Consider the following 21,445-nt stretch of genomic DNA (forward strand, 5'->3'; position numbering starts at 1 on the left):
TTTGAATAGTGCACAATCGCTTTAAATGTTGAAACTGGCAAGCCTTTAAACGCATTTACTTGACAAACTTTATGAGCACGAAAGTGAAAGCGATCTGGCTTCGTGGCTTGCGCGCGCCGTCTGTGTGTGTGTGTGTGTGTGTGTGTCGGCGGCAGAGCGTATAGGCTATAAGAACGGTGATTAACTGACCTGTATATAAACTGTGTAAAACATGCAGTTTACTATAGTGATTCCTGGCATCTATAAACACAGATAACTGCTCCTGCATCTCTCTGTGTGCCTGCAAACTGCACTTGATGTGACTGACGGGGCGGAGTCACGTGAAAACCGAAATAACCGGCATGGGAAAAATACATCGGTTAGAGGTTCTGAATGTCGGTTTCGGTTATTTTTCGATTAATCGTACAGCCCTAGGTCTCGGTCCGCTTCCAAACGAACTCTGGTTCAGTTCGATTGATATAGGAGCGCAACACGGACCAAAGACAAAGACCAAAAACCGGACACGCTGTCACAAGATGCCGCTACAAGTCAGCTGATTTGACGACGCGGAAAGATCGGTGTATCCAAAATGAGTAGAGGGCAAACGTGGAACAACGAGGAGGTAAAGCGCCTCATAAATATATGCAGATCTTCATTTCTGCATACAACGGAGGAAATCCTGCTGCTGTTTTGAACATTTTATGAGCTCTGTGAGTTCTCAGCTGGTAAAAATAAAACCATATGTACACGCATAAAATGATGGCATTTAATCCAGCACACAGCATTGTTTTGAATGTTCGGTAAGCGAGCTCCGTCGCAAAATGTACATCATAAAAGCCGACCAATCAGGTTGTGACCGTGTTGATCCCTATGCCTTTGGTTCGGTAACTTTCGGTTCGCTGTTAAAAATGCCAGTGTGAACGCTAAGCGGACCAGGATTATATGTTTTGTTTTTGTTTTTTGGTCTGGACCAAACGAACCGAACTACAAGTGTGAACGCACCCTTAGATGAATATGTAAATATGTGCTGCATGCTTTCCTCTCAGTAACAAAAACACACGACAAAAATGAGAAAACACCAACGCCATTGAACAATAAGTGTGACTATTAAAAACTAGGGGTGTGAACCTACAATGGTCTCACGGTTCGGTTCGATTACGATTATCATGACAACGATTCGGTTCAAATCGATATCACGATGCATCACAATGCATTGACGATGCACTGCATCCTCATGTATACAATTTTGTCAGTCAGTTATATGAACTGAACCTTTCATTTTACCTGCTCAAAGAAAACACGCTTCTTGAATGTATCAAACAAATCTCTGGGTACAGAAGACAAAAGGAGCATTTAGAAAAAATAGAAAATACTAAAAGCCACTTCAGGAAGTGGTCTTCGCTCAATACAGTCAAAACTAAAGTCTAAATGCATCTGGTTGTTGAAACCACACATGTCAATTTTACTCCTCGCAACAATGCTAAATTATTTTTACGTGTGAGCGTGTTATGGGCTATATGACATAGCCAGAGATGACGGCGCTACTGAAGCACGCATCCCCGCAGACGAGCGGTCTCTTCATCAAGCAAACGCACAAACTACCGAAAGTAAAGTTGTAGGTGCTCAACATACAATCATATTCATTAAAAGTAAAGAAACTGAATGATTTGACCAGTGCTGTTGCCGCGCTCTCTCCTATTACGGTCTTTGATTTTGAAATTAGCTGATGATCAGTAAAATGCAGCTCATATCTGTTGTTTTCGGTGACGTGAACTAAAATAAATATGCATATAGTGCAGGGAAATGTGGATCGGATTTATATCCGTTTTGCGGAGATACATTTAAGTGCCCAAGTGTAAATGAAATTGTTTTGATAAATCAGATAGCTTTGATTTACACACAGCGCGTGTGTTCTCCAGGTCGTGCTTACCACGAAATGTGCCCAGATGTCGTCTTTTAAAGTAGTTGGAGCATTTTAATTACTCACACTCGCGTCTCGCCTCACTCTGCCATTGTTTGCTACTGCGACAAAGCACGTACGCGACAGATGACGGCAGAAAAGAATCAGTACATTAGAATCGGTTATAATCGGTCTATTACTGAACCGATACCGAATTGTCCTCGTCTCCATCGCGATGCATCGCAGAAACGATTAATTTCAACACCCCTAATATCAACATGCAATTTTGTTGACGAAAAAAGATGATACTGATACAAAAAAAATTTAGCTAAATAAAAACTTTACCAAAAGTTTTTATTTTTGTTAAAAAAGCAGACAAAATTACAGATTTCAGGCTTGCGGTTGACGGATATCAAGAGCTTAAATCCCCCAATCAGGATACACTTTCTGCATAAATGCACTTAATCAACTTCTGTGTGACAATGCAAAGTTGTGTATTGTTTTTTGCTGTCTTTTTAATAGTAAAACATGAATGTAATTTGCAATTATTGCAATTTTTTATTTGTGAGAGTAGTTTCTTGCTTTACCAGCTGTAGAGAGTGTGTACATTTATATGATAAACAGCCTATAATAAATCAAGAAAAGGTCAAATAATACATGCATATCAGTTGACATTCTCTTGATTTGTGCTTACAGGTGAAAGTGCAATAATTCTGATGAAATTAAAAAAAAAAAAAAAATTCTCAAATGACAACAATCATTGCAATAATTTTGATCAAATTAATCGTGATTAGCCACAGAAAAGTTTTCATGAACTAAAATGCACAGACATTTAGGTTTTACATACAGGGTTCAGATTAAGCCAGGACTAGGCCTTAGTTCAAATAGGACATTTAAGTAGCTTTTATAAACATGCCTTAGAAAAAAACACTACTGGTGAGCATCTTGAGACAAAACAATGTCACTGGCATATTTTAAGATGTGCAAGTTTGCTTTCAGTTAAAACAGCTCAAACATGCATTTTAAGCCACGTTTTTTTCACCACAGGAACTTTCCCAGGAACTAGGGACTTTGGGGTGGTACTCAGTGTGTTTCGACCGCAGGAACTGGGGTCTAAATAAAGTTCAGAGTAAAGATTTGCCCCTCAAAATGGCCCTACTCGTGAGGTAGTACTTTTTCGAAGTTCAGGAACTTTCGGGGGTGGGACTTAGGCACTGATTGGTTGAGCTCACTGAGCATTTTATTTCAACCTAAAGGTCTGTTGCGGTGCGTGCAGTAAGAGTCGTTTGCGATTCAAATCAACAATGGAGTTTAAAAAATACGGCCAATGGAGCGACAGTGAGGTTCAGGCTTTATTAAGTTTATTTGCGGAGGACGAATTCCAGCAGGTTCTGGAAAGTCGCACGCAGTCCTACGTCACCGGACTAATCTTCACGGTACTTTAGACCAGGGGTTTTCAAACCCCAGGGGTCCTCCAGAAGGTTCTAAGGGGTCCCTAGAAAATTTCAGTGAATAAACAGACAAAGCAAAAATGTATAAAGTCTACTGAACAATCTAAATGTTTCATTTCTAAATGTTTCTCTCCTTTCTTGCCGTATACATACTTTCCAGAATTGTATATGTTTGCTTTGTATCTTTCTAATGAGTTTTTAATATAGTCTCTATATAGTCTCTGGGGTTTAAGGCGGTATTCTTAACATAGTACGTAATCTGCTTACATAAATTTATTGTGAAAGTTGCTTATACAAATAATTTTTCATTGAAAATGTTCTTCTTCAGGTTTATACATCCAACATTAAGTATAGCCAATTGAAGTTTGGAAACAATATGTTGTATTTTTGTACCCAGTGAAGTGGTGGGTTGTGGACATTGAGTTCTTGGGAAAAAAAGCTCCTGGGACAAATTGTTCCGGGTAATTTAGGTGGAAATGAGGCTTTTGTCTGGGACTAGCTTAAGCCATGTCTATGAAACTGGTGGATAGTCGACTAAAACTTGACTAAGCAAAAACAGGATAAAGTTATGATAAAATTGAAAAAAATTAAATAGCTGACAAAATTAACACTATGTTGGATGTAGGAATACGCAAGTTTAAAGTTCCCATCTCTGACCACAATGTGTTCCACTCATGCTACTTTCTAGACAACCCATAACACCCCATTCCACTTTCAAATAACCAATGAAAAGGTTTCTTGGAAATTGTCAAATGACATTTCAAACTGAATTTGAGGTTGAAAGTTGGGATCAATCCATTCTGACATTAAAAGTTTAATGTTCGACCCCAGTCACCGTTCCAATGGCAATCTTCAAGTAGGAAGCGAGAGAATTCTGCTGTGCTGAGTACCGAGGTCCGGATCCAAAAGTAAAATGTGAAAAGTGAGTGGAAGCAGGGTAGAATGATATTCAGGTTCAGACCAAGCTTTTAAAACACTACAGGCCAGCAGTGCTAAATTAAACTTTCTTACTTTTAACAGGCCTAAATGTGTCAACCTTTCAAGTATTCTTGAAACACAAGTTCCTTTTCTTTTCTTCAAAATGTCTAATACAGAAGTGAAACCGACCCACAGCACAGGCCTACACACAAACGGAACAAATTAACTAGTAATCTAACCCTTTATAAATAGAAAGTCAACAAATGTCATGTATAGGTTTCAAGTTCTCAATTGTCATGTTTATATTGCAGCATTTTTCGTCTGTTCCCAAAGGTGAGATGCGTTCTGAAAACAGCTATAAATCTCTGTGTACACATCCCAGTGACAGACTTTCTGTAAATAGTCAAGGTTTTGACATTTAAGGCAGCAGAGGCTGAATTCAAGCTAAAACATTAAACAATCTCACAATTTATTCACACAGGGATGCAAGTACAATATGTGGTCATCAAATGCGTTTAGAAAGTTAAGGTGTGGTCACATAAGCGAAATGTGGGCTAAATTTCAGTAATGTGACCACACTTTAAGACAAAAAGGTGGAAGCGCAGCTCAGAAATCCCTTTCAAACCGAGCAGTTTTCTGTTGCTCAATGCGGCGAATTTGTGTGACCAAAAAAAAAAAACCAAGAGCAAAATCTGCATGGCTAACTTTTTCAACCTCACCCAAAACTCCCTAACACATGAAATATCACAGTTCAGCAGTAAATGTGACCGCTTTTATTTAGGCAGCTGTATTCAATAGCCAACTTGGTTCACTACCAGTCAAAAGTCTGGGGTCGGTACGATTTTAATGTTTTTCAATTAAGTCTCTTACGCTTGCTATTTGATCAAATCCGCAGTAAAAACAGTATTATTATGAAATATTATTATAATTTTAAATAACTGGTCTCTATGTTAATACATTTTTAAACATTTTAACATTCTTGTGAAGGCAATGTTGAATTTCCAGCAGTCTTCAGTGTCACATAATCCTTCAGAAATCATTCCAATATGCTGATTTTGTGCTCAAGAAACATTTCTAATTATTATTAAAGCTACACTGTGTGATATTTTCCCCCATCTAGCGGTGAAAATGTATATGACCATCCAGTGAATATTAGTTTCTGTTCCTCTCAATTCCGATTTTGTTTTAACTCCTACGGTGGCCAATTTAGTCCAAGATTAACATGGCTTCCATTTCGACCTCGTCCACATTCGACACGGTGCCATCGAGTTTTAAAACGCGAAAGGCGAAAGCTTGAATTTACGGGTATGTCCCTCTTTGGCTGATGTACTTTCAAGATGGAGGGGCAACATGGAGACCCGCATTCGAACCCATTACCGTATGTATTTTCAATGGCATATTATAAACTTACGAGAATACTTTATTACTTGAAAGAAGTAAATATACATTAATGAGCACATATATTTTTTAAAGAACTAAGTGTTTTTAGCTAAGAATAAACTAAAAAAGTGACAGAGTGTAGCTTTAATGTTGAGAACCACTGCTTAAACGTGTGGGAACCAGGCCTCTGATTAATTTAAAAGAACAGCAAAAACGTACTAACCGCAGACTTTTGAATGCTCCACTCTTTAAAATAAAGGTTCTTTGGCATTGATGGTTCCATATGGAACATTTAATAGCCATGACCTTTCCATAGTACAAAAGGCTCTTTATGGTGGAAAAGGGATCCAAAAATACATACTTAAAACAAAATTTACAGGAAAAAATGTGTTCATGCCTTAAAATAGCTTGAATGTAACAGTACACCCTTGCTTCATTTAGTACACACAGAACCATGATATGTAAATTAGCCCCGCCTCCACTCACTCGGTCAACTTTTACTCAAGTTACTGTTGTAAACGCTGCACAATGGGATCGCTCTTTACAATGTTGGATACAGAACGATAATTAACGTGATTAGCCTTGTGCTTGACCACGTTATAAAACCGATGTTACACAAACCATGTTCCTAGTCGCCATCTCAGAGTCAGAGATACCTTCTAAAAATCAGCATCCTTAGAAACGTTTTGACAGAGGTGGACAGTAACTAAGTACATTTACTTGAGTACTGTACTTAAGTACACTTTTTGAGTATCTGTACTTTACTGGAGTATTATTTTTTAGGGATACTTTTACTTTAACTTCACTACATTTGAAAGACAAATATCATACTTTTTACTCCACTACATTTCTATCAAAGTCCTCAAAGTCGAAAGTCGTTTCTGTAGCAGCTTTGAAAGTAAGTGGATGATTTTTTCTTCTGAAGTTTCCAAACAATTTTTTGAACACTGATCAGTTTATAGCAAAATGGAAAAAGACGGTTTCTTGGCACAGTGTGTGCACCATGCCATACTAAAAGTGTGTTTCAGTTTTCTCAAAAGATTAAAGATTAGTTTAGTTGGCATATACTTGATGCATGTTTCATAAAAATGAAAAAAAAAATTAAATGTCTGGGAGAAAGAGAAGAGAAAACAGTTGGGAGAATATTGGATGTGTATCAGAGTATAGGGTCCATGCATTCTGCCTTAAAGTGACAGCAGCTTTGTAAAGAGCGTTGTAACTTTTATACAAGTATTGAAATTAGTTTAAGGTGGTCGTATGCTAGCATGTCGGATGGAGCATCACTGACTGGCTTAAACCACCATGATGACATAGAGTGCATTTATACAACAATGCAACAGTAATAAAATAATGCATTGACATACAAAAGGAAATGTACTTTTGATACTTAAGTACTTTTAAAAACAAATACTTCTGTACTTTTACTTAAGTAAAAATCTGTTTTTAGAACTTTCACTTGTAACGGAGTAATATTTGACCAGTAGTACTTTTACTTTTACTCAAGTAATGGAGTTGTGTACTTTGTCCACCTCTGCGTTTTGAACAACTCAGAACGTCAGATAACATCGTAATATACTTCATATACTTATTTCCCCTGCTATATTGCTAAATATACCCGATGTTTCATATTAATAGGGTTAGGTACCGAACTCAGTACTTTTAAGGGCACCGAACGAATGACGTCGGTACTACCGAGGCGAGTACCGATTTACATTAAATCAATCGTTACCAAATTTCGGTACCTGAGAACGCATTTGGGGATATAGACCAGTGACTGTGAAAGTGTGAATATTAAACCGCAAAAAGACTATTTAAATACGAATCCTGTGTGTCTCTGTGTGAATGAATGCCGTAGAAGCGTGGTTTACCACACACACACACTCACTATCACTATGACGGTCGCATGTTTCCATCTCTGTCGTCACATACGAGGACATGAACGCACGAACGTCATCTCCAGAGCCACTGTGAGTCACTTTATGAGCATTTTACCATTTCATTTGAGAAAAACTACCGTCTCATACTCAAATCATAAACACAGAAACTCAAAGGAATGGCAACCCATCAAAATAAAAGTCCGGTTTATCTTGACAAATACATTACTGTTGTACAGTAGAATTTAGATACGTCTCAATTAATAATACTAACACAAATGTAATAATAATAATCAAAACTTTATTTTTTTAAGTAATGAATTACAATTTTTCTGTTTTAATGTTTTAATTTTAACCGTATAAAGCTCAGTTTTGCAGCACTTTGTGTGACAAAAAAGTTTAACTAAATTAAAAGATAAATTAAATTAATGTCTTATGTCTTCGTTTGATTACCAGAAAATACACAGCACATAATTTGTGGGAAATCTTTTCATAGAAATGAAAATAAAAAAATAATATGGTTGTTTTTATTAATTAAATTGAAGTACCTAGTAGCCTACTATCTAGTAAATATTACAGTATACAAACATCACACACAATGGCAGACAGAGACCAGGGCAGCTCTGGCATAATGTCAATAAACCGGCATATAAATGACTTACAGGTTATTTATAGTTATTGATGTAAATCCCAAAAGTACCAAAAAAAGGTACCGTTGGGTACCGGTACCGATAACGGTTAAAATGTGAACGGTACCCAACCCTACATATCAACAAAAAAAAACTTATAATATATAACCTGGCCTATCTTGACACTCCACTGCTTCAGAGCGGTTATAGTTAATGATATGCCAAAGCCTGCCCACACATTGATGTGATTGGTTACAAGTTAGTTTGTGACGTAAGAAACACTGATAATTTCAGTCTTTGGTTCACTGAAATTAAGAAGAAAATATTAAGCAATGGTGTTCACTGATGAATTTGCTCATGGTTTATCTCAAAGCATATTAAAAACACCACATAGTCACTTGCTTTTTTGACCCACGAGGGGTCCTTAAGAACTGCTGAGTGAACGATTCTTTGGGAAACCAACATTTTCCTTTTCTTTTTTGGCACTACTGCAAAACCCCCCTTTTGGAACCCTTATTTTCATTGAATTTACAATCACAGGTGGCTCCAGTTGTGACAACTTACCCTGATGCAATGAGTGCCCGTGACTGTGCCATGGCGATTCTCTGCAGGGCGGGGCGGCTAAGGCCAGCCAGACTACTGCGAGGTGGCACAGGGGCAGCACAAGCTGCCGATGCCGTGGACACAGGACCCAGAACACGAGCAGAGGGTGTGGGAGCGCAGGTGGTCGCTGTAGATATAAGGGCGTTGGAGGGTGTAGGTGCTGTAGGGTTGGACACAGAGGTCGCGTGGGGTATGGTCGAAGGAGGCGGAGGTGGCGGTACAGCAGGTGGAGGAGGACGGTTCGAGGATATCGACAGGGCGGCAGTGGCTGAACCCAGCAGAGAGAGGGAGTGTGCGAAGCCTCCGCTAGCACCCGAGGTGGAGTTCCTATGTGGCGAGAGGACTCTGGAAAGGGAAGGAGGGTGAGGCAGGGTAAGAGAGTAAGAGTGTCCCCTTGATGGCACCTTTGGGCTCGGCGGCTTGGGTATCGGCGGGGGTTTCCGCCCGAGTGTTTGTGCCATGCTAGGGGTCTTGACGCCCAAGACTAGCATACACTGCTGGCAGGAACATGGCTGACCCAGTGAAGTAATAGCAGAAGCTGGGAGAGCTCCACTGGGATAGGCGCTGCCATTCCCTCCACTAACGCCTGAAACTCCTACCCCCAAGAGTCCACCACTTCCAGCGGACGACCACGCGTGCGGCTTAGGCAGCGGCCCAGAGACGAGCGGGTAGGCCAGGTCTGAGCGCCTCTGGATGCGCCGGCGCCGCTGCGTCTGTCCATTGATCTGCGTCATACTCTGCAGGTCTATTAGGTAGCAGAAGCCCAACGGCGTTAAGTCCAGCCAGGGCTGCTGCCGGTCCCGAGCCGCCTGGATGGCGATGCTGACCTCTGTGTCGTACGGCGTCCATGAGCCCGAGTCGTTCTCCCATTCCCACACCCAACCCTGCCCCGGAGCCGACCGCGGGTCATAGAAACTTCGCCGCACGGGTCTTAGTGTACCTGTAAGGAAGAGCAGAGAGGTTAGTTTAGCAAAACTCCCAGCGTCATACACTTTAAAAATCCCACAGAAATATTTGACGGGCACAGTCCTGTTGATATATTCCTCATTAAGACAGGAATTTGAACAGGACTCATAAGACTACCGTTCATCTTCGGAACACAAATGAAGATATTTTTTATGAGCTAATAGGAGAGTTTTATATTTTAATTATGAGCTCTATGTATGTGCGTTGATCAGTGTTTATATATGATTAGCCTAAATTAAATCTGTTCATCATATGAAGTGATTAAACCGCTTGATTCACATGGATTAGTTTTACGATGTCTTTTTGTATTTTCTTAGCCAGACGTCGTCATACTGAGATTCTAGTCAGAATATGAGTCTGATGCTGCTCCATTGGGCTGTGATTTTGGGGGGTGTTTCAACCCAACCAGGAAAGAAAATACCTCCGCACTCAATTGGATAGAACAACAACCAATCAGAGAAACAGAGCGACCATAGTTGTCAACAGAACTCAACTGCACGCTGGAAGAAGTAGAAGGAGAAGAAGAAGAGTGTAAACGATCTTTGCCGGTGTTGTAAAAAAAGAACTTAAGGATATAGAAACAGTAAAGGTGAATGCATATACAAACAAGTTCTCCGATTAGTAAACAAATTCAACCCAAGCGCTCTTTGGTGATGTGATGATTACGTTACTGTTGATCATCTGTCCATCATCGTATAAAGCCCACCCTGACAATTTGATTGGTCGGAACAGCTCTGGTTCGAGCATAGTTGCTCCACAATGTATCAAGTCCAGACCGAACTTCCCAACCTCAAATGTTGTGGGCGGGGCTAAATTCTACTGGCATCCAGACTGGTATTTTTTGGTTGTGTGGATTTCCAAAGAATAGACTAAATTAAAAATGTATAAAAATATCTTAGTTTGTGTTCTGAAGTTTATAGTTTTGCGATGACATGAGGGTGAGAGCATGAATGCAGAATTTGTATTTTTTTGGGTGAATTAGACTTTTATTTAGCCAATGGTCTATAATTAAAAGGTAATTCAAATTATAATAATTGTATTCATTAATAAAATATATAATTATTTAAAATATGACTACATTACAATCATTTATGTAGAACACAGAACATAACACAAATATTACAGCACATCATACACAGATGACTCATGATTGTTTTTACTTCCTATTTCTAGAGGCACGTGTTATTTATAATTTAAAGTGGAAGGGAAATCCCCCCCAAAAAAGATGAGTCATCTATATTTATTAATTAATCCACCTGAAAATATTTGGTCGAAATAGCAAAAAAGAAAGAAAGATTTTGTGAAATTTAATGTGTGCTTCTCCAGTGATGCGTTTTGACTGTGTCAGTGTTTATTTTGTGCACACAATGAGAAAAAGCTACAAAAGGTATATATCAGTACTAGTGTTTGTTTACACACTTCAACGTGACGAAAAAATAATGCTAGAGGAGCAATACATAAAATGTGTTCAGCTGAAATAGAGATGGGTCTGGATTACAATGACCTGAGAACATGACACCCTGAAGACCATAAAAAGTTCAATTAACCAACAACCCAATTTTACAACAGTACAATTAGTCTCAAGAATTTGACAGTCCATAAACTGCAAAACAAAGGTTATCCATCCGACCCCCCTTCGTGACCTCGCTCTACTACCATCCATTTTTCCATCTCCTCCTCCCTCGTGTTTTTTGGAGCGATGGGCCGCTACCCTTCGCCGACCCTATTCTCTCCATTCCTCCATCTTCCCATGAAGTCTAGTCAGTCTTGCACAATGGCCTTTGTCAGTACGGGTGATAAAGACTCCCAAAATTCTGACAGCCAACAATCCACCCCTTTGTTTCGGCTTCACGTTGCCCCTTGTTATAGGTTCAACTCATTCCTTCATTCTCGCCAGCAATGCACTCATGTGCATTGACAAAAATCATTAGGAGTTCATGGCAGAGCCACTTGACATAAAGACATAAACAAGTGTGAATCACAAACATGGAGCTTTAAACTATATCAGTGATGTGACTTGAAGAAAATTAAGAGGCTGTTGCTGAAAAATGAAGGTTTTGAGGCCCAGCCCAACCTTTTTTTATATATATATATATATATACCACAGCTAGTGAGCTTTCAAAACATCTGCAGACGTTTGCCTTCAAGTCATCACAATACAGAGCTGAGTTCGTTAGCGCATTTGTTTGATCTCAAGAGCAAATGCAGCTTGTTAATAAAACACAATAGATGAGCAATAAGACCAAATCATGTAGGATAGCGCTCTCTCTCACCGGTGTCTTGCCGAAACTGGTGCATAGACTGCAGGTCAATGATGTACGGCGATAGACGCGAGTCAACCTGGCCCAGCACCACGCTCCCGGCGCCGCGAGGGTCGCTGCGGATCACCGCCTCGATATGATGGGACACCGCCGGGCTGTAGGGTCGCCAGCGCCCGTGCTCGTTCAGCCATTCCCAGACGACCACGGCCGAGGCTAACAACATCTCATACCTACGCGAAGAAAAATAAAGTCACGTCCACAATAATAACATCTGACAGTGTCTTGACTCAGTTCATTATTTTGCAGCGATTAATTCCCGTGCCCAGCACAGGTGCGTTTAGAAGCGATGCATTTGACCACAAAGGGAATGTTATGCAGCATGCTATGGCAAGCCACTTAAGCATTTATTCCTTTAAACTAACTAGCATCTACTTAATGTTTCTAGGGCACGTTTTTCGATTACTTGTTGCGAGTAACCTAAGAGTGACTAGTACCTTTAATTTTACTTATAACATGCATACTTCTTTATCAGCTACTTGTCAGTATCATTACTAGTACGATAAAGAATAAGTATGCATGTTATTATAGTAGTAATATACTAGTAGTACCTATTCCAGATTTTCTTGCCTGTATTTACCCAATACTGGTACCCATTTAAGAGACTGTTTTATCGATTTCAATAATATTTCTAATAATACTAATAATATAAATATATTCCACCTCACTCACTATTTATGCAATTGCTTTTACTGGTCGCATGTAAATCTTACTATTAAGTTTAAAATGTTACTAGTAAAAATAGACCCTTTTCACAGACTGTGATGATGCGTTTTAATGGACATCAACATCGTAAATCCTGCAAAGTTTTTAATATTTTCATTTGTTTTTAATTATAACTATACTTAGTGTTATATAAGCCTACCTTTGCATTAAATTACAAGAAACTAGTTAACGCTGCGGTGAGGGTGTTTCTAATACAGCATCTATGGGTATGACAGTAAAATTTATGTTTTTCTCTCTTCCAACTGCTGTTACCAGTCTCTCTCTATTTGTTTCCGCTTTTTAAAAAGTCGTGAAAACACTATTATGGAGTTTTTCTTTTGATATTTGAGCAAATGGGAACACAAAAAATATATTTTACATTGTCTCTCATTCACCACTATAGAAATTAAGCCAACTATGGCGACTTCAGCGTCTGAGAAACCTGGAAATGTGAAAAGGGTCAATTGTAATAAACACTTCAGTGTCTAGTAACTAGGTGCTTGTGTCTTTTAAACTGAATAAGAAAAACGAATAGGTCCAAGCAACAACTGAAATAAGAATTAGTCGGTGAAAAGTAACTTATCAATATCTGAACCATATACATTACAACTATGAATTCAATAGCACAAATATGCAATGTTTAACTATTAAACAATGACTAGCCACTTTCAGGATAGCGACCAACAGCGAACGGTACTAACAGTACTAGTGATCAGTGTTGGGGAAAGTTACTTTGAAAAGTAATGCATTACAATATTGCGTTACTCCCTTAAAAAGTAACTAATTGGTTACTTAGTTACTTTTTAAGAAAAGTAATGCGTTACGTTACTTTTGCGCTACTTTTTCTCACCTGGGCTGGGCTTGTTTTTGTTTATAGCAAAAAAGTTATATTTTTGTGCAACGGTAAAGACCTCTTCATACCAAAATTGAAATAATAAGCCCCAGGCTGAGGTAAAAATGCAAATTCACGCATGAACAGTAGAGGGCGCAGCTCTGCTGTGCTGCCATTCTGGATAATGGTAGAATAGGATGCAGGAGAAAAAAGTTTTACCAATAAAAGCAATTTTCATCATCAAAGGTCAGCAGCAAGACATTGGTAAATTAAATATAAAGGTAGATTATAGATAAAAAATAGTTGTTTTATTTAACATTTAATTATTGGAGGTTTGCATAGTAGCTACTCTGATTTTGCATTTGACTGATTTTATTCATTTTGAGGAGTACAGAATCTTTATTGTGCAAGAGAGATAAATAAATGCTCACATTTAGTCTGGAACTACAATAACCATCATGTTTACACAACGCCTCTGCACTTATTTTTCTCAAAATGGGGGCAGGAGAGCTGTCAGTCAAATTAATGTGAAAAAGTAACTTGCGTTACTTTTTTGAAAAAGTAACTCAGATATTTTGTTGTAAATTTTAAAAGTAATGCGTTACTTTACTAGTTACTTGGAAAAAGTAATATTATTACGTAACTCAAGTTACTTGTAATGCGTTACCCCCAACACTGCTAGTGATACAGCAAAAGAAATGGAAGCACAGAAACAGAAGACTTAAGTAGCTATTTACTAGTAATAAAAATGTAATATTATTAGTAACAAAATATATAGCCTAGACAATGTTAATGTTATAGACAATAGATGTTAAAACCGCTTGCCACAGAATGTTGTGTTACATGCAAGACATTTTAGTAACGCATTTCTTCCATTGCATCCTTAAAATGTCCATTCTCCGATTGAGAAAACTGCAAGGCTGATATGTTTAATTCTGTTCGTAATCATTAATGTTCATTCTCTTTAAATATAAAATGGCAGCGGTTCATTTTGTCATGGTGGCTCTGCTACTTGTTTTATCTGTCAATTATAACATGTTCACAACCCATATTTTCTAACTCAATGTGCAAGATGCATGCACACTAAAAAGCAAAAGGCCCGTTTTCTCCCAAATGCGACGAATTAAAGCATGCAAGCACTCACCAATAAGAAATCGTTCGTGTTCACTCGTTTGCATTCAAATCATTGAAGAAGGAGGTAATTCCTTGGGCGAATCCATCTTAACTTGAGCAAAAAGTATCCGTGCGATGTAACAATAGTCCCAGATTTTTTTTTCACAGAGAAAAAGGCAAATCGAATTATTGCATTATTTTGCTTTAAAATGCACAGTCGACGCAAAGTGCAGTTAAATGTATCTTAAACGACATGCCTCACTTTACCCACTGCCATGTAAAGACATTTAAATGTTATTCTTATTCTAGTAAGGAATGTGCAGGATTCTTCGATTGTTTGCGTGCGTCTGCCAGTGGCCACGCCCACTGGGGCTAAACTGACCAATGGCGTGGCGATTACAACGCCCACTGACGTTTAACCCACCAATGGTCTGCGCAGGAGTGCAACTTCCGACTCAAGCGTCTCCTCCTCAAATCTTCACAAACGTACGTGCATTCGATGTTTTTCTACAGATATCAAATCTGTAAACTCAATGGCTGTCATCGCAAAGATTTAGGTTAAATCGTTTTGTATAAATAGTTCGCGTTTTTACTTGTCCACTATTGTTTTCTTGAAAAAAGAAAAGTAAGTGGAGATGCCGGGGATTGAACCCGGGACCTCATACATGCGAAGCATGCGCTCTACCACTGAGCTACATCCCCGTCTGTACAGAGCCTCCTGAAATCGAGCCTATAATCGTTAAATTATGAGCTTTATTACTGATATCTATGTGCAGGTATTTTAGGGGAATTTGTTCACGAAGTTCTGTATTCTTCCGTGGTTTTATTCTAACCCGGTTCCAGCAAGTTAAAGCGAAAGATGCTGACTAGTCTGATTAGATCTGAAACTAAACTTTGCAGGACGAATTTCCAGGAGCAACATAGAGCACATTTAATGCAGGAAATGAAGTGCATTATATTAATTTAATTAATCAGCGGTGGGCTGTGGGGGTTTAAAATGAGGCAATTAAGTCCTCTCATATTTTTTATGCATCAAATGTAAATGTACCTGTTACACTTATTTTTTTCTGGTTAAATAAACATTACATTAAAAGGAAGACCAGATACAATTCTATTTGTATGTTTTACACTTGTGTATGTTCTATTAAAACCAAGTATACATTTCATCAAGTTTTACGCATTTTTACATTTATTCTAAAATAATTAAAAGCCAGTAAAAATGTAAACAATACTAGTGAACTGTGAATCAAACTTGAAGTGGCTTGAAAACATGATGACTGTGCAGGTTTTAGTGAGCAATCAGCTTTGGGGAAATGAAAGTTATTGTGTTAATGACTGATCCGACAATAATTGTGTTAATAATGTTCAACTGTAGTTCAATTATTTTTGGATCAGTCAACTTTCATTTCCCCAAAGCTGATTGCTCACTAAAACCTGCACAGTCATCATGTTTTCAAGCCATTTCAAGTTTGATTTTGACATGAAATCAACTGGTGATATCTAAATGTTGTTCACTTACTTTTTAATGAGTCTTCCCAATTCCCATAGAGTTGTGACATCACTTTGTAGGCCAAACCAAAGCGAGTTAGCATTTTAGCACTTCCGGTTCCTCGTCCCAAAGTCAATGGGTTTTTTGAATGGGATTTTGGTTAAATGACTGAAATTTGATGAACACAAGCTCAAGACATTTTAATGTTACTTGTCTTGAAAAGGCGGTTGCTAACATGTGGCTAAATGGGACTAAGTTAGAGGCTGTTGAGATTAAACGTATGGCATCACGTCGAACAGGTAAACTCAGTCTGCTTTTACAGCCTCATTATGCTTATAAATGTGCTCTTATGGACTATTCTAACTCAAACTTTGAGGGAAAATGCTTTTAGATAAAAACTGAAAGAGTTGTCAGAAGCTTAGTGGGGGTGACGTTGAAGTCAAGCGGCAGAGGTGTTCCTTATAGCTTTTTACTTCTGCCGACAGCATTTAGACTTCAAAATTCATAAAAGTTGTGTTCATCTGTGGGTGCAAGTATCATAAACTTTTGTTGATCACAGAGCTTGTTTTTTGCGATAAAAATAAAAGCCTATGGGAAAATCCTATTGGGTTTTTCTCAAGGGAACGTCATACCTGCGCCACTCTTTTAACACCATTTTCTTCTTTCAGGGCGATTCGAGAACGCGCACAAAAACAAGAGGCGGATTTAAAGTACGAACCAATCATTTCCAATCATATCGAATCATATTATAGTATGATTCTCACGTGTCTTCCCCCCATTCTTTCTTCCCCACCATCAAACTCTTCACATGCTTTGGGGGGTCTGTTAAAAGTCAATGGGCTCAGGGGAGGCAAGCCTCCTGCTGTTGGACAGTGTTACTTTATAAAAACGACTGACTTTTGCACTTTTTAATGTCACATTTTGTCACATTGTTTTATTTTTGTAATATTTTCTCATCCAGTTTTCTCATCCAGTTTTTCTCCTCGGATGAAACGCCCCTGTTAATAATGTTATCTTCCAGGACTGTGGGCCTGTGATTGTATTTTAGCAGTTAAATTGATCAATTCTATATCATCTATATCTATTATAACTTTAAAAATCCTTATTTACACTATTAGCATTCACTCCTTATCATCATCATCATCGTACTTGCCCCAAGCTAACCCTTGCTCAAAATGTCCAACCATGATAACAGATGTGGTTTCTTTCAGGTTGTAGCCTCAAAATGGTTGGTGGTTGGATGCCCTAATGCTGCATCAAATTTGTTACAATTCACGTTTTAAAGTCACCATTAAATCAGAATGGGCAATTCCTATTTTTATGGAATATTGCAGTTTATAGAAAATAATAATAATAATAATAATAATGTGCCCTTTTCATCTTTAATTAAAGTAAACTTCCCTCCCTCTTGCAGCAACATCTCTTCTCTTCTTTGATGACGTCTTTACTGGCTCGAGGGCGGGACAACCAGTCACTCACATGAGATCCACCAATAGCAAACCACAACCATCCAATCAATTCATCCAAAAATAAAGTCCCGTCCCACATTTTTTTCTTGCCCAAAAGGGAAGATAAGTCGCAACTTCTTTCATGCAGACTAGAATTTTCTTTTGCAAAGTATTAATATTAATTTGGGGTTAAACACGTTCTTGACAGGTTTTGTGAGATTTATACTTTACACTATATTCAAATACAAGACAATTCTGACAATCACTTTATTGATATAAAAAAATATTCTGTAATGCAAAAATATATACAGCTCATAAAAATGTCAACACGTTTCACAATGTATTTTCACACAGTCAGAATTGGCAGAAAAACAACAGGAAGTGGATAGAACAAACAGAAAGGGTGTGGAACCGTTTTACTGACCTTTAAACTTAAAACCTACTGTACATTGTTAAAAAAACAAAAACATGTTAAAATATGAGCATCAAATATGATGCCCAACAAAACAAAACAAAACAAAAACACATGCAAACTATTTTAGATTTGTTTAAAATTTTTATATCAGGCTTTACAGGGTGACTCTTAATTATAAAAAATGTTTTGTGCCGCCCACTGGGCCAAGGCACCTGTTTGCCCGCCTATTAAATTCGCAAGTCATGTCTCTGTGCTTTTTATAAAGCAGTCAAGTCATTTCCTTCATTTCCATCTTTGCTCTCCCCCGACCAAATTGCGCTTCCTGTAAATGGCGTTAGATCTACGAGCAATCCCACTTTCTCTTCATTCCTCACTTCTTTACTTTTATCCTCCTCTCCCGCTGCTGCTGCCTCCTCCTCCTTCTCTTCCTCAGGTTCATTCTTCTCCTGCATCTTTGCCCTCTCCCTCAGGTCAATGCTGGAATAGTCACTCGAAGAATCGTCCCCGCCGTCATCGTTTTCTTCCTGTTCTCCCTCTGCGCAACTTTCGTTTTGTTTGTCGTGATCCCCACCCGCCACGTCCGCTTCATCATTATCTCCTATGTTCTCCTCGTCATCACGGGGTTGAGGCCAAATGTGGACACCAAATCTGTTTTCCACAACCCCGACTCCTTGCCTCAATCGATCCCGTAGGCCGTCAGGGGCGAAGATCATGCGCTGGATGGTGTACTGTCCATTTGTGTCCTTATTAAGTTTTTTATAAAAAAACACCAGAACAAGAGCAAGTATGATTAATATGACGAGGAGGGCAATGACAGTTGGAGTGTTGCTTATACTCGATGATGCTGACATGATGACTAAAAAGAGTGCAGAGAGAACAGGGAGAAAGAATGAAATGCATTAATCAAATGTATCATTTATTTACACTGCAGGTCAAATGTTAGGAAAAATAAAGAGTTTTTAAAATGCTCACCGAGGCTGCATTTGTTGGATAAAAAATACAGTAGAAACAGTAATATTGTGAAATATTATTAGTATTTAATTGAACTGTTTTCTATTTGAATACATTTTAAAATGCAATTTATTCCTGTGATGGAAAGGCTGAATTTTCAGCAGCCATCTGCCCAGTCCTCAAGTTTGGATTAAGTATGATTTAAATAATAATTAATTCACTTTTATTCAGTAATAATGCATTAAAGGGATAGTTCACCCAAAAATGAAAATTAGCCCATAATTTACTCACCCTCAAGTCAGCCTAGGTGTATATGACATTCTTCTTTCAGACGAATACAATCAGAGTTATATTATAAAAGTCCAGGCTAATCCAAGCATTAGAACTGGATTAATAGTTGCTCTGTTTTTGAAGTCCATAAAAAGTGCATCTGTCCGTCATATAACTGCTCCACGCGGCTCTGGGGTGTTAATAAAGGCCTTCTGAAGCGAATCGATGCGTTTGTGTAAGAAAAATATCCATATTTAAAACTTTATCAAGTCAACTTTCGACCGACGCCTTCCCTGTTCAATTTATGGAAAAACTGTTGAAAGTTCCCCTGCCGATCGAAAGACTAACGCGACCAGGTCCGCTCGTCATGACGTCACGTACGTATCTTGAGTTTCACTTTCAACATTCAACACTTTTCCACATAAGGCGGTCGGCCGAAAGTTTACTTGATAAAGTTTTAAATATGGATATTTTTCTTACACAAACGCATCGATTTGCTCCAAAAGGCCTTTATTAACACCCCAGAGCCGCGTGGAGCAGTTATATGACGGACAGCACTTTTTATGGACTTCAAAAACAGAGCAACTATTAATCCAGTTCTAATGCTTGGATTAGCCTGGACTTTTTTAATATAACTCCGATTGTATTCGTCTGAAAGAAGAATGTCATATACACCTAGGCTGACTTGAGGGTGAGTAAATTATGGGCTAATTTTCATTTTTGGGTGAACTATCCCTTTAAATTGATCATAAGTGTTAACTTAAAGTGACAGTAAAGACATTTATAATGTTACAAATGATTTATATTTCAAACAATTATTTTCAACTTTCTATTCCTGAAAATAATGTATCACGGTTTTCACAGACATATTTTTCACAAGCAGTACATTTAAAAAAAAAAAAGTGCTACGTTTTAGTTTAAAAAACTAAAAATTTAAAACTTTTGATGTACTTTGGCTGTTCATTTACACAACAACAGCGTTTTCAGGGCCTTAAAATGTTTTGTTTTTGAAAACGATACCGTTATCGTCTCTGTGTAAACTACAAAAAGGCAATTCTGTGAAACGGTGACATCATGCGCAGCGCATTACGTGTGCAGTCCATAGACTGCAAAAAAATATGGACGTAGTGTCCATGACGTAGGACGTAGTGTCCTGAAAATGGGTAAAGAGGCGGGGCGTGGGCGGAGCTGACGTGACATGATGACTAACAGACAGCAGACAAACGGCAATCCACCTGTCACTCAAAGTGGCCATGCCCTTAATAATGCAGAACTTTAATGCTTTATATAATGTAAACGAATGAGTTATAAAAAAAATTGCCCCCCTCACAGTTGTCATGAAGAGCAAAATTTGAAATATAGGCCAAACCCACAATTTGTAACAGGCTGTAAACATGTTTTTTTCTGCTGTAAAGTTGGGCATTTTAACATGGGGCTCAATGAGATTCTGCTCCCTTCTGGAGCCTGTCCCTAGTGGCCAGTCAATGAATTGCAGTTTATGTCACTTCCGTATTGGCTTCAAGAGAAACTGCGGGAGTTTGCCGCTTGGTTCAGTCTATCGGCGCATAGTGTTTCTTTAAAAAGTGGCATCGCCAACTGCTGGCCTGGCATAAATAATACAGCGTTTTTATTCATTTCCCTGGATCTGTGTGAACGGGGATCGTGTTGTCGTCTGTGAAAAAAGCAAAGGCAAAACTTTTTCCGTTTTTAGTACATCGTTGTCGTAAACGTACCCTAGGAAGCATTATTGGTAATTGAGCACCACTAATAATTGATAATAATTAAGCACCAAATTAGCATATATTAGAATAGTTCCTTGAGGATGTGACGCTGAAGACTTAAGTAAAGTCTGCGAAAAATTCAGCATTTCCATCACATTAATAAATTACATTTTAAAATATATTAAAGTAGAATACAGTTATCTAACAGGTAATCTAGGGTACTAATATGCACCTTTTGGGAGTAAAAAGAGTACAAAGATGTCCTTTTAAGGCTACTGCCCCAGTGACAAGCTGTTGTACCCCTAAAGGTACAATTTTGACACCTTTTTTCTCTAATTATTTCAAAAATTCAATATTTATTACAGTATAAAAGTAAAAACCACAGTCTCTTCATAGCTTTAGCTGGATATTCAGCAACTTGGAGCATGTAGAGACTGTGATAAACTGTGGCTTTTTTGCCCCCACAAACACCATCCTCCCGCC

General features: G+C 38.4%; 1 protein-coding gene across 2 annotated transcripts in view; it reads right to left on the reverse strand.

Moving 5' to 3' along the window:
* Positions 1-15,042, reverse strand: part of dtx4a (deltex 4, E3 ubiquitin ligase a) — a 35,869-nt gene extending 20,827 nt beyond the window's left edge. Inside the window, exons 1-3 of one of the 2 annotated variants that reach the window (XM_079844229.1) lie at positions 14,700-15,042; positions 11,974-12,191; positions 8,696-9,674 (exon numbers count right to left, since the gene is read on the reverse strand). In XM_079844229.1, coding sequence (XP_079700355.1) covers positions 8,696-9,674; positions 11,974-12,184 — 1,190 coding nt within the window. In that variant the 5' untranslated portion in view covers positions 12,185-12,191; positions 14,700-15,042. Of the gene's footprint in view, positions 1-8,695; positions 9,675-11,973; positions 12,338-14,699 lie in introns of those variants that run through there. The other variant, XM_079844230.1, reaches the window with a different exon arrangement.
* Between the last annotated feature and the right edge of the window lie 6,403 nt (positions 15,043-21,445).

This window comes from Gobio gobio (genome assembly GCF_949357685.1).
Source record: "Gobio gobio genome assembly, chromosome: 2".
Taxonomy (NCBI): Eukaryota; Metazoa; Chordata; class Actinopteri; order Cypriniformes; family Gobionidae; genus Gobio; species Gobio gobio.